This window comes from Ctenocephalides felis, unplaced genomic scaffold (assembly GCF_003426905.1).
Source record: "Ctenocephalides felis isolate EL2017-DRISC unplaced genomic scaffold, ASM342690v1 CF-g0.4_SCAFFOLD_01886, whole genome shotgun sequence".
In the NCBI taxonomy this organism is placed as follows: domain Eukaryota; kingdom Metazoa; phylum Arthropoda; class Insecta; order Siphonaptera; family Pulicidae; genus Ctenocephalides; species Ctenocephalides felis.
The window spans coordinates 37151381-37165875 of record NW_020538040.1 but is presented as its reverse complement, the minus strand read 5'-3'; the positions used below and the strand labels follow the sequence as shown (position 1 = coordinate 37165875).

Sequence of the window (14495 nt, the reverse complement as noted above, 5' to 3'; positions counted from 1 at the left end):
TTACATCTCACTTCGTCATATTACTTACTTCAAGTCAAGCGTCATCGCCGTTCGTACCCAAAACCCAAACAAGACTTATTGTGTTCATTTGTGTTGTTTAGTGCTGCATTTGAGGTCCTCAATACTGTGAGTAGTTTTATAATATACGTGTTATAACTGTTGTTTTAATATTTTCGGTTTTTGCTATTATAATATTTTTATTAAATTGAACTGAATTGCATTCATATATTTGATACCGTGGGTGATTTTGTGAATAAAATTACTATTATACTAACTGTTCGCCATTTCTTTCACTGTAAGATTTTAGATGCAAGTAAGGGTAATCGGTTCCATTGATTGATCTGTCTCTAATGTTAATTAGATACATAATGATTCGGTATTTTTCTTTATTTTTATTCTTTTAGTTCAAGATTCATATTTTAATTTAATCGCCAGCTAACATCATTTTACAAATATAGTACAGAGTTTCATCCGCCATCTTGATTTGTCAGATATTTACTTTGTAGGTCATAGTAACAATATTGTTGTTATTGTGAAATCATATGTGAAGTCATATATCATGTATATATAAAGCACTAGGAGAATACGTGTAAATATATACGTAAATATATATACACATCTTTTGCGCGGGTAAACCATACATACTGACATTAACAATTGTAGTGAAATTTTCGGCTGTTCAAAGAATGTTTACCCATATTTAAAAATTAATACAAAACTTCTATAGCTGAATTATTTTAAAATGTGAAATTGTAAATTAAATTTTAGATCTTGAAATAATAAAATGGCTCGTACTAAACAAACTGCCCGTAAGTCGACCGGTGGAAAAGCTCCACGGAAACAATTAGCTACGAAGGCCGCGCGTAAAAGTGCGCCATCCACTGGAGGCGTCAAGAAACCCCATCGTTATCGTCCAGGTAATTTGAAATGATTGAAAATCAATTGGGTTTTTACATTAGTAATTGACAAGTTAATTACATGTGTGGGCACTTTGCAATTTTAAATACAATTAAATTTTAGTTGAAACATGTTTTTAAGTTGATTTTGTTTTATTATTTACAGGTACTGTTGCTCTTCGTGAAATCCGTCGTTATCAGAAATCCACTGAATTGTTGATCCGAAAATTGCCATTCCAACGTTTGGTGAGAGAAATTGCCCAGGATTTCAAGACTGATCTACGTTTCCAGTCAGCTGCTATTGGTGCTCTACAGGTATGTACATGTAATACCAAATGTGTAAAGCAGCATTGTTCAATGATTCATGGTTTGATGATTGATGGTTGATTGCAGGAAGCCAGTGAGGCTTATCTCGTTGGCTTATTTGAAGATACAAATTTGTGCGCCATTCATGCCAAGAGGGTAACAATTATGCCTAAAGATATCCAGTTAGCGCGGCGAATTCGTGGTGAACGTGCTTAAAATTCGGGTTATCAAGAAGCCAGATATCCCACATGCACATCTCGATATTTACCTATTATAAATATACACATATATGTGGAAATCGTGACATTTATGTTTAAGCATTCACTTTTATAACAAATCATCTTTACATCTTAGGACGTAGTCAAAATTTTGTTAATCAATATTTTGCATTTGAATATGAAATTTTAGTTTTAATTATATTTATATTATCATTTTTGTGTATTGTTAATACAATCTTAAACAGCAATTGTGCTAACTTAGTTTTGTTAGCAATTATTTCAAAATTATGTATAAATATAGAGTAGTATATAAAACAAGTTTTTAGTGTACAATTACTTTATCGTACTAATTTTTAAAATAAATGTGAAATAAACAATATGTTTTTTAATTCAAAATGCTTATATTTTAATATGCACCAGTGCAATGTTATACTAAATGCAATTTTTTTACTCAACTCCCCAACCAATTAAATTAAATTTTTAAATTAGAATTAAATTTCAACTTAAAAAAATTTAATTAACTCCACTTTTAAGCCGTTCATTTAAATTTGTTTTTGAAGTGAGAAAAAAGATATTGTCTTAAATTTAAATGTTGTGTTTTAATTTAACTTAATACAAACTGAAATAAAACATTAATTCAACTTCTAATAATTGTTATTGTATATATTAGTATCACATTGACATTCAAAACTAAGTATATGAACTTAACAGTTTAAATTTAATTAATATTATTATCAGTTGTAATAATAACGCCAGGTCTTTCTAATTCTTGTTCCTCAAGTTTAGATATTAGCATGTCTCTCATAAAATCAATGTATTGTTGCTTTTGCTGCGACGAAGCAGGAAAAAAGTGACCACCGGAATGTAAAACTTCAATCCTCTTCTCCTCTTCAAAAACATTTGCTAATTTCTCACTCATTTCTGGAGTTATAATTTTATCATTAGTTCCATATATATGCAAACTCGGTATTGTTAGAATGTCATCATAATAATCTTTGTGAGGTAGGCTGCCTGAACAAAATCCTGCGGCTACGATTGCAAACTTAAAATTAGTTTTCAAGCAACAACGATTTTGTAAATATAATATTAATCCCACGAAGCAGGCACCTTGGGAGAATCCAAGAATTCCATCAAAAGGACCTAATTCTTCATAGGCTTTTTCTATTAGTTGTAAAGATTCTCCGAAACCAATTGCTGGTCCACCCTGTCTATCACCTTTAAATGTTACATCATTTCTATTAAACCACCAACTATATTGATCAGTTTCTACAGACTCTACATCTTCTAATACTCCAAATTCATCCACTACTTTGTGGGGTCCAGTAATATATATAAAATCAGCATATTTTTGCACGATTTTTCTAAAAGATCCTGTTTTTCCTTTGAAAACTGGTCCACTTTGACGATAACCATGCAATGCTAATATTTTCAGTTTTTGTTGTGCCATTTATAGTAGTTTTACTATAAATTGCTCTTTTATTTGGTTTTCTCAACGCAATATGTTCAATTTAATTGAGATGTTTATTAAATAAGTTCTCAGATTTTAATAGAAGACAGAGATTATTATTACATATAATTTAATTAATTTGAAAATATAAAAAGTGGAGTTATATTATATCATAACCTACAAAATATTTGATTTTTATCAATGAACTAGAATGAGAAATGAACAAGATATTTGACAGTGGATTAATGCCATTTAATATTGACGGTAGCAAGCTATATAAAGTAAATTAAGCTAACATTTTAGTCACATACTAAATGGCGCGAGTAGGATAACTGGCCATCGTCTAGATATTATCCTATTATACTGATAATTGGATTTTTGATTAGGATGGTACAGAAAAAAATAATTAATATCATGATTAATTGCGAGAACTTGCAGATTTTGGTGTAAGAAGTGAGATTTAGCAAATCACGATAGAAGTTTGAAAAATTCGCGCGCCCATTATTCAAAATTTTAATGAATTTTTATAATTAAATCACTTTTCCTAGTCCCCTAATCCTATATTTTTTTTGTGATGTTCGTTAATATCGTGAGTTTACTTTGAGAGACATTTTACATTTTCTTGAAGTTCAACATGTGAACTGAACGTGCTTGCACTATCTTAATAGTTTTTTAATATTTACAGTGTACAAGCGTATATTTTATTGGCTGAAAATTCAATCTCAAACATGTAGAAATTGAGCATCAAACATTTTGAGGGACAATACACAGCTGAGATTTCATATTAAGATAATTAATTAATCATTTAATTAAATGATTTCTTAAGTTGTTTACTTCCTCAGCGCCCGCAGCCACTTTGTTCTAGCGATTGTCCAGATTTAGCGTTCATTTTACTTGAGCCTACTTCCTACGTTTCCTTTGTTAATTTATCTCCGTGAGCTCGGATGCTAAAATATGGATGAAATTGTAGAATAGCGAAACGAGCGAAACGGTTAGAATATTTCTTTGAATTGTAAGAATATTTCTTTGAAAATAATATAATTCAAAAACAACAGTTAGTATTTGTAATGATGATCTGAGGAGAAAGAAAAGAAAAATATTTATAATATTTATTTCTATGAAGGACATTCCAATCGTGTATGAAAATAGGCCTAACTACATAGATAAGTAAACATAAACTAACTAATACTAACTACTATGGCTGAAATTATTAACCAACTAATTGAAAATGATCTATATTTCATTATAAAGTTGATACATATCAAATTTTCTATATCCATACATCCTAAACATGTTAAGATAAGTCGCATTTAGTGCTGTTTAGTTTTACGCTATTTTTTAACATTTAAGCATCAATTAAGCGTTAAGCGGGTAGTTTTTACTTATGTTTATTTATCTCTTGGTCCCTAAATAATAAATATGAATTATTGGTTAGATTTTGGTGAAATGTTAAGCTGAAAGCGCCCCTCTTACAACAGTTTCCAATAACTGTCAAAAAAACTTCTAGTTGGCATCACGTCGTCGCTGATGCCAACGTAAGGAAATAAAAATATTGATGACGTCTTGTGTACGTGTAAAAGCCAGCAAAAAAGTTGTATGCGTGTCTTGTGTTTTCAATATATAGAATTGTGGACAACTGTGTTACGTTAAATAGTTTATTTCGCTGAGAAAGGTCTTACTAAATTTATTAATAATGGTAAGATACTAAACGTTCTAAATAATTATTCTTGGTATAAAGTGATAGAAAAAAATCATCTTGTTAAATCTGTGATATTTTAGTGGTTAATAATTGATATCTTGTAAAACCATGATATTCTGGTGATTGATTGTAACAACTTTGAATAGTGATGTATTAAAAATAGTCTTGTTCTATTAGTTCGTTTTTATCTTTTCATCGTACTTTAATTGTTAGAATACGTTGTGTTAATTTTGTTTAAATTTCTGTAACATCAAATATTTTGTTTAAAGGATTGAAATTTATATTATGAACTCATTTAATTTATGCACTATAGGTATATCTTAAAAGAGATCAAATTTTTATGTTACATTCATAGACTATTACATATATAATGAAATAATCATTACATATGTATCTACGAATAAGAACTACTGTGATCTTCAATTATAATTTCAACTAAATAGCTGGCAATAACTTACAGCCTGCTCCAGCAAGTTCAACATCTGTAGGGTCTAGCAGTAGGTCACCCAGCAAAGCAGGTGTTCCTCGAGGTGGATCAGGAGGTACAGTTAAACAAAGAAAAAATGCTCCAGCAACGTCTGCTCGCAACCACAATACTGGCACCTCGTCAGGAGGTATGTGGAGGTTCTATACAGATGATTCCCCAGGAATAAAAGTGTAAGTTGATTGATGTAATGTTGATTCATATTGTGATTTGATTTTTCATTTAAACATTTTTCATTCAACATATTTATTTTGGAATTATAAGAATGTAAATTTATATTGCAGAGGCCCTGTTCCCGTTCTTGTAATGTCTTTGCTGTTCATTGCTTCAGTATTTATGCTACACATTTGGGGGAAATATACAAGATCTTAAATCATTAAATATCATAAAATCTTTTTATACCCTATTTAAACAAGTGAATATTTTACATCTTACGGTATATGTGTGAATGGAGTTATCAGTTTATTCTGAGTATAAAATCTACTGTAAGAACTTTCACAACTGTTTTCATTAGATATTTATTTATAACTTTATAAAACTAAGTAATTTTATAAAACAATGAAAATATAATAATGAGTTTTATTCATCTTGAAATACACAATTAGTTATAAATATTACTTATAATTATTTATGAATGCACTCGACAGATGCATTCATAAATACACACTCACATACAAATATGTATATATATATATATATATATATATATATATATATATATATGTTGGTAAAACAGGCTGATAATAAAAATAAAAAAACTAAATTTTGTTTCTTAAAGTGAATTTATAGATCCATGTGTTTCAAGTCCCAATTCAACTCTTCTTCAGTGGGATTAGAATTAAATATATATATATATATATATTTTGTAGAGTTTCGAACAAGAATCCAAAAATAATACAAAATAAAAAACAAGAAAAGTTTTTAAAAAAACAATTTCTTTATTTAATTATTTGTTTATTGTCGACGTTTCGGAACTAGGTACGTTCCATCTTCAGGACATCTGTCAAGAAACATGATCTTGATGAGATTTTTGCAAACAATATGTTTAGGAAAAGAAAATAGATTTTTCTTAAATAATGAATTAAATTGTAAAAAATATAATAATGTACAGAAATATGATAATATGTTCAAAATAAAAATGATAAAAATAAATGAGTGGATTATCAAAACAGGATATTAAACATAATAGAAAATTTTTTTGAAAGTTATGGAAATTTTTTAAGAAAAGGTTAATGACAAAGTTGAATTAATTACCTGTATGTTTTGAACATATTATCATATTTCTGTACATTATTATATTTTTTACAATTTAATTCATTATTTAAGAAAAATCTATTTTCTTTTCCTAAACATATTGTTTGCAAAAATCTCATCAAGATCATGTTTCTTGACAGATGTCCTGAAGATGGAACGTACCTAGTTCCGAAACGTCGACAATAAACAAATAATTAAATAAAGAAATTGTTTTTTTAAAAACTTTTCTTGTTTTTTATTTTGTATTATTTTTGGATTCTTGTTCGAAACTCTACAAAATATACACAAATCCAAGACTCTACCATTCAATATATATATATATATATATACATATATATATATATATATATATATATATATATATATGTGTGTGTGTGTGTGTGTGTGTGTGAATTTAGTTTTGCTTTACTAAATAAATAACAAATAAAATGTCTAATTCGAATGTGAGACTTCAATTCTTTTTTGCACTATGTTGCACCCCAAATTTTACATTGCAATAGTATTATAGCATGTAATAAAACAATATCACCATAATGGTATTATAATGCAACATGCGATAAAAATACATATGTATTTCTAAATTAAACCACAATATGTACTTATTTTATCCATTTCTATGCTTGATGCGCTTCTCGTTAGACATAGGCTCATCAGCGCCGTATGTTCGTATTGTGAAATATTAGCAATGACAGCAACCACATTCAAATGTCATTAATCTTGTGCCAAAAGTTACATTTGGTGTCGTCCAATTATTTTCAACTTTTATACTAAATGTAACTATGGCACTATCTGGTATAAGTTATAATATCCAACTGTATCCTCTAAAAGAATTAAGTAAAATGAATTATTTGCATTCTATATTTAAGCATAATAAACATCATCAGTAAAGTTTGGAACATGATGTTTAGAATAAACGAAAAGTTTTAAAGCTATTTCAACAAATATAGAAGACCAATACTCGAATACTTTAGCTTACCAAAAAATGTTGTTGAGACATAAATAAATTTGAAAGCGATCCAAACTGTAGATGTATCAGGTTGGTTATCACTCCAACTGAAATATCGACAATAGTTAAATCCCATGGATCTCATTTTCATTGTACAGAGTCTTTACTATAGCAAAACTAAATAAAAAATCTTAAATTATAAGCTGTTATATGTATGAATACTTCAGTCACATTTAACCCCTTTGTTGCGTAACAGTTGAAATTGTTATCTTCATTTAGATTTTTTGGGTTGAAGGGTTATTTTTTGTTTAGTAACTTTCCACTTAAGGTTACCCTTACTTCACTCAATCCTTTTCTAAGTTATCTGTAATTAACTATGAGGTTACAAAAGAAAAATTCATGGATTCACAAATAAATATCTTAAAGCGTTTGTAGAGTATGACTAAATCAAATATCATTCTTAATATTAGTTACTTTAAGATTATACATTAATAGAGAAGAATAGTTATAGAACATAGGAAGTGTAGATTCTGAGGCCAGCCGCCCTCTGGACCCATAACACAGACTTCAACTTATTTCAGAAGATCAACTATGTGTTGACAAGGTTTGCATAAAGATTTTTTTTTATAACCTAGATTTAATCTCCTTTTCTGTATGATTCTATATAATTAAAGTATTAATTTATAAATATATATATATATATACTTTTACAATACTTAAATAATATTTTCATTCCTTATAGACAAACATGTTGATCATATGTTTCATATTATGGCTGTTCAAAAAATTATTTTCATCTAGCTATCTTACCTCGCATGGTAATGAGTATGCAAAATTGCTTACTATTGATCACTGATGTCGAAATGATGTTAATTAATTTGAAGATGGAATATTAAAAAGAACTGATTTGATTTTTACCATCCAGTACACATCTGCAATATTGATGTCTTTAGAGTTTATTGAGTTGAGATCTAATACAAGTATTTATTAGATTATTTGTGGTAATAAGAGTTTTTATTTTAGTATTATAGAATTTGAGTTGTCATTAATTAATTTTATTCTTTTAGCTACTAGCAATTATAATTTGATGTCATTTTTTTATGTTTATGCTTCTCTTTTCTTTAGCAATGTTATAAAATTTTATAGCATATTTTTACTTTAACTAAAAATTGAAGTAACTTGCTCTAATATACAAATAGCATATGCATTAGGCTGAAAGTAACCACGTAAAAATACTACAAGAGTTAAAAAAAATTAAAGCTTTATTTATTCATAAGATACGATTCACATCGAGTCTGTTATTGATGAAGTTCTACTGCACTTGTTGTTAAAACTAATCTATTAATAACTTAAGCCTATAATTGAATAAACATGAATTTACAAAATATAAAAATGTGCATATGTAGTCAACATAAACTTATAATAATAATAAATAGTAGTCTGCACAAAGGCAGGTCCATAAAATCAATGATTTTCTTCCCTTCCCTTGTTTATTATTCCCTTTATCATCTTATTACTATTAATTAATGACCATTGATAATTTTATAATCGTTTTTATGCATTTTTCTTTCCAAACTTGTGTTTCCATGCATCCTGGTACTGTGTTTCGGCTTTCAGTTCTCTGTATTTCCTCTTCTCATGTAAGTCATCAACCATCTGCACTATATATATAATTACAGGTTGCGGTCCAAGGGTACTCAGCGCCCGCATACTATTTGTTCATTGGAGCCCCCTTTCCTATTTTTTTTAACTGTTTCCACAGTCATTGAAATTATATGAAAAACTACGTGTAATGGCGCCCCCCCTCGCCGTTCCGCCTGCATTTTTCGCATGCATTGTATTCAGGTATATAGATATATATACAATTTTATTAATAGTTCTTACAATTTGATTATTCTTCTTGTTTTTTTTTTTTTCAGACTTAATTCTTGATTGTGTGTGGACAAGATAATATGAACAAGAAGCAAGATTTTGATTGAGGTAGATAGAGATGGTACTTTACATAGATCTAGTGATGAAATTTACAATACTTTGGAACATATATTAGACAATTATTAATCAGAAGGTAATAAAGCATAAGCTTCTCGAGATACTTATTATTTATTTATTTATCCTTCACCAAGAACTTCAGCAAGATCTTTAAGACATGAACACTTAATGAAGATTTCAGGTGAAAGTGCATATTTATAATTAAATTAAAATTTAAAAATACACAATGAATAATCATAATTTATAAATAATAAATCATAGTTTATTAAATTATTCATTGTGTATTTTAAGATCAGTAAAATATTGATAAGGTGATAAGAAAAGTAAAATGTTAAACATATAAATAAATTTAATAAAAATAATCACCAAACAATAATATCAACTAATATAAGTAGTGTGCATGAATTTTAATAATTACACTAACTAGTGTATATGAATATTGAATTTCAATATTTTATATTCTCATTTAATGTTATTATATATATATATATATATATATATATATATATATAATAATAATAACATTTAACAATATATATATATATATATATATATATATATATATATATATTTGATTGTTATGAATAATTGAAATAGAAAAAGTTGATCAGAATGTAACACATATTAAGAATACATAATTTACCTTTAAAAACCTGTTGACTTACATTTTTCCTGAAGTGCAATTGTATGCACACAGCCATGTAAGGTAGAAGATAACATTCTAGATCCTCCCCCCACGAAGTAATTGCGATTTCCATGGGGACCAGAGGCAAGGCAAAGCGGAGGTTTTAGTCGGTTATACCCAGGCAATATTGAGTCCGACACACCCAGATAAAAGACCAGTCTGGGATGCGTAAATGCATTTCCTTCGCTATACAAAAAAAACATGTAAGGTATTGCTAACATTCAAACAATATAGCTGACTTTTAATGTAAATTATTAAGTTTTTTCTTTATAAAAAATAAACGAGTTTATTTTTATTTTCATCCGGTATGTACTGGTTACATATTAAACTGTAAATATATAGTCACCATTTGTTACTCTTCTTGGCTTATAATTATGGTTGCATTGGGTGTGGTAGAAACGTAGCTTATTAAAATAACTTTTAATAAATTCTTAGGTATCATAATAATCATTATTGCACCTGTATATAATTTTTAGATCTTATATAATATTAAAATTGTTATACTTACGAATTTAAACATATCCCTTTAAAACTTATAATTGAATGTAAATATAAATGAAATAAAGTTTTGCCAGTGGAATTTGGTTTAATTCATTTTTCATTGTAAATGAATAGAATTATTTTAATTGTGGCAATGTTTACAATTGGTTATAATAATAATATAACGATACTATTCAAGAACGGGCCGTGGAATTTTTGAATAGATGTAGATATATAATAATTCGGCCCTGCATTTAAGTTAGCTAGTGTGTGTTCGCAGTATGTTTTCGAGTTGAGACAATATACGTGCTAGATGGGCGGAGCCATGCGCTGTGGTAATTTTCTAGAAGCCGCTCAGTCGGCCAACGCCGCTTACAGAGTGAACATCTGCAAAGGAATAGTATATGTTATGTAGTGAGTGGAGTGAATAAATAAAAGTGCATAAATGTGAATAATACACGTTACCCAATATAAACTAAAGTGATACGTATGGTATTATAACCATGTGCAAAGTTAATTGGAAAGTGGCGAACTTGAATCGGAGAGTGATGTGTTCCATAGGACTGTTTTAGTATAGCATATAAAAAATGTGTCTATTGAGGTGGTGTGTAAATTCAATTTTTGCCACGTAGTGAAGTGAAAAGCGTAATATTTCCTAATGAAGAGTTCGGAGCAAGATGGTTAGAGAGACTCGGCACCTTTGGGTCGGAAATTTACCCGATAATATACGCGAGGACCGAATACGAGAGCATTTTAAACGGTAAATTATTCAACGTGTCGTTGTTGTTAAGTGTTAATAGTTTGGTATTTGTGATTAAGTATGTGTATTGTTTTTCCATCGGAGGATGCGATATCTAGTTCTTCAATTTTCTAAATGTGTTCTAAGTTTGCGTGCTTATATGGAATTGTGTTATGTGCTCTTCGGGGCTAGTTCTGTTCCGCGTAGATGTTTGGATACGTTCACCCGCAATTGAAAGGCTCGACCAAGGGAAAATGTTAAATAAGTGCCTTTTCCTATTGTGCGAATCGACAGTGTGACCTGACCAGTAGGGAATATTATGTGCTTGTATTTTTCATTTCACAGCTTCACTACTCGCCGAACCTCTCGAGGATTTTGTGAGTTCATTCCAATTTTAACACTTTGCCAAACAAACATTTTCCTTATTATTTTCCAGACACGAGCATTTTAGAGTTCACAGACCATAAAAGATATTTATTCTGTATGTTTCCATACTAGGCAGTTCTAATTGTGCAGTATTTAGAAAATAAATAGGAAAAATTGAACTTTTTTTAAATAATTTAACGAAAATTGGTTAAAAAATGTTTAAACATGATTTATCTATTTGCTTTGTGATTATTGTGTAATTTTTTTAGAACTGCAATACGACCAAGGGAAAATGTTAAATAAGTGCCTTTTCCTATTGTGCGAATCGACAGTGTGACCTGACCAGTAGGGAATATTATGTGCTTGTATTTTTCATTTCACAGCTTCACTACTCGCCGACCTCTCGAGGATTTTGTGAGTTCATTCCAATTTTAACACTTTGCCAAACAAACATTTTTCCTTATTATTTTCCAGACACGAGCATTTTAGAGTTCACAGACCATAAAAGATATTTATTCTGTATGTTTCCATACTAGGCAGTTCTAATTGTGCAGTATTTAGAAAATAAATAGGAAAATTGAACTTTTTTTAAATAATTTAACGAAAATGGTTAAAAAAATGTTTAAACATGATTTATCTATTTGCTTTGTGATTATTGTGTAATTTTTTTAGAACTGCAATATTAGTAACGAATCGTTCAGAATCGATATCTTATTTATTATTACTTTGTTTTTCGAATTATTGACTGCTAATATTTCGAGTATATATATTTACAGAGTCTATTATCGGGCATAATATCAATAATTTTATTAATTTATTGATTGATAGTTATAGCCGATTATTAGTCACTGGTAATACATATGCCAATATCATTATCTATAAATTTCTATATAATATGTATGTCATATAATCATTATATTATTTATTCTGAATTTAGTCTTATTTTTTCAATAAATGTTCATTAATATTTTATCTTCATTCTACGTTTCTGGGGTATTCTCTGACTCGGGAACTATTAAAAACGACCTATAATTTTTTATACGATTATGCACTTCTTAACTATAGAAAAATTTAAAAAGTCGTTCGCCTATGAAACTGCAAATAAAGTCAGTCGTTCGTTAAATGTTAAATTTACATTTACTATGAATTGTATTTGAAGATACGTTGTGCTATAGATGTTTACATTTGGGAATATGACGACTAAAATTATCGTTGCAAGTCTCACGGTCACTCGTCGGTCTAGTTAAGCTTAATAAACCCAGAAAGGAGATTGTTTGCAGAATCAATTTTTATAAAAAGTACCAAAAAGCAATAAATTTTAGAACAGACACACAAACTTCACATGGTTTGTACAATTTTATTGAGCAAGCGAACAATAATCCACAAGCAGAAGATTACAGATGGTTCACAGACAGGCGTAAAATTACAAATGGTACACATAAACGAAGAATCTGTTAAGAAAATGAATTCATAATTTTAGTTTTCATACATAATCGCAAACGTTTCATAAATCTATAGCTCGGCGTGTTACGTACGTAAAAAATATTTTCTTTTAATTTTGCAATAAATTTAAAAAACTGTATACTTGTATGAAAAATTATTTTGTGTGTATTTAATCGTTACTCAGGAGGTCACTATCTTCAAAACGTAGAATAAAATAAATGAAAAATGAAATAAATAATTTATAGAGGAAAAACTAGGAATTTAGTTTACGAAATTGAAATCATAAATAATAATAACCATCTAGAAAAACACTGTATGTATATATATTAGGGTGGTCCTTAATATGGTCATTTTCGAATTTCCTTGCTCTTAGGGTCTCAAATGCTTCTAAATTGTTAAAAGAATCCTCTATAAGTTTTAGATCTTATTATTGTCTTTTAGATAGTGCGCAATTCATAGTTTTGTATGGAAATAGCATGGGAAAATTTTCAAAAATTTAAAAAATGTTTTTAGATATAACTTAGCGAACAAATGAATGAGTTTTATTCAAAATTCGACGCTCTACAAAACATTATAAAAAACCTGTTTTGCAGAGCGTCGAATTTTCAATAAAAAATTACACGAATTGTCACTTTTAATACATTTGTCGCTAAGTTATACATAAAAAACATTTTTAAAGTTTTTTAATTTGTTTCCATGCTATTTCCATACGAAGCTTCGATTGAATTGCGCACTATCTGAAAGTTAATATTAAGAGCTAAAACTTTTATAGATTATTTTTATCAACTTGGAAGCATTTAAGCGCCTGAGTGCAATAAAATTCGAAAATGTCCATATTAAGGACCACCCTTATATATATATATATATTAATAAAGTCTAGTAATCGTGCATATCAATAAAAAACATGAATTTTTTCAAAAAATTATTTTACATCTATACGTTTCGGCTATAACTCTAGCCGAAATTATATGTATATAATTTCTACATAGTTTCATCATCAGGTTTTTTGTCAAAAACATTTTTTTTAACCAATATTAAGTGGTAAATAAATAATATCTGCTCCTCAGTTTCTAATACTTAAAAAACTCTCTTTTAAAAGAGCTACTTAATCCATTCCTTCATTTTTAACATTCTGTATTCAAGGTCTGTATATACGGAAGAATTAAAATAAAGCAACATATAAAACTATAATCATTACTATAACTATTACATAAAGTACGATAAAAAAAGTTAAAATGAGAGGAAGAATATAGAGGTGTATATTATATATGATTATGAATGTCAGTTTTTTAAAGCAATATATTGTTTTTTAAATATTTTGATCTTGATCCAGACTCAGGGAATTATCTCAAGTGTATATTTTCTACTCCGTGGTGTGTTTTCATCAGTATATGAAGATAGATGTTTTATTTAACAAAGCTCAGATTGTGTGTCAATTGAAATGAAAGGGGAACTTCAAATTAGATAAAGTCTTAAATTTAATAAGTAAATATTAGATGAAGTCTTAAATTTAATTTTATAGATTGCATAATAAATCTTAAGC

The 14495-nt window shown here is 28.5% G+C and overlaps 4 protein-coding genes and 1 long non-coding RNA gene across 6 annotated transcripts in view; 4 read left to right on the top strand and 1 right to left on the bottom strand.

The window, feature by feature from the left end:
* LOC113377948 (histone H3.3) overlaps window positions 1-1670 on the top strand; it is a 1732-nt gene extending 62 nt beyond the window's left edge. The window contains exons 1-4 of one of the 2 annotated variants that reach the window (XM_026618415.1): window positions 1-126; window positions 769-917; window positions 1039-1211; window positions 1290-1670. The exon at window positions 1-126 is cut by the window's left edge and continues 62 nt beyond it. In XM_026618415.1, coding sequence (XP_026474200.1) covers window positions 785-917; window positions 1039-1211; window positions 1290-1418 — 435 coding nt within the window. In that variant the 5' untranslated portion in view covers window positions 1-126; window positions 769-784 and the 3' untranslated portion in view covers window positions 1419-1670. The remainder of the gene's footprint in view (window positions 127-768; window positions 918-1038; window positions 1212-1289) is intronic. The other variant, XM_026618416.1, reaches the window with a different exon arrangement.
* A 459-nt stretch (window positions 1671-2129) lies between these two features.
* On the bottom strand, window positions 2130-2977 carry LOC113378071 (esterase CG5412-like). The gene has a single exon (XM_026618583.1). The coding sequence runs from the start codon at window positions 2865-2867 to the stop codon at window positions 2139-2141; it is 729 nt and encodes a 242-aa protein (XP_026474368.1). The 5' UTR covers window positions 2868-2977; the 3' UTR covers window positions 2130-2138.
* Window positions 2978-4402: 1425 nt separating this feature from the next.
* Window positions 4403-5525, top strand: LOC113377944 (protein transport protein Sec61 subunit beta-like). The gene is made up of 3 exons (XM_026618409.1): window positions 4403-4563; window positions 5027-5223; window positions 5335-5525. Exons 1-3 carry the CDS (start codon window positions 4561-4563, stop codon window positions 5420-5422), a joined length of 288 nt encoding a protein of 95 aa, XP_026474194.1. The 5' UTR covers window positions 4403-4560; the 3' UTR covers window positions 5423-5525.
* A 2192-nt stretch (window positions 5526-7717) lies between these two features.
* On the top strand, window positions 7718-9331 carry LOC113378488. Its single transcript, XR_003367192.1, has 3 exons — window positions 7718-7854; window positions 8930-9095; window positions 9170-9331. It is a non-coding gene; the product is annotated as an uncharacterized LOC113378488 (long non-coding RNA).
* A 1512-nt stretch (window positions 9332-10843) lies between these two features.
* Window positions 10844-14495, top strand: part of LOC113376723 (protein split ends) — a 93038-nt gene continuing 89386 nt past the window's right edge. Inside the window, 1 exon segment of the mRNA XM_026616753.1 lies at window positions 10844-11164. Coding sequence (XP_026472538.1) covers window positions 11082-11164 — 83 coding nt within the window. The 5' untranslated portion in view covers window positions 10844-11081.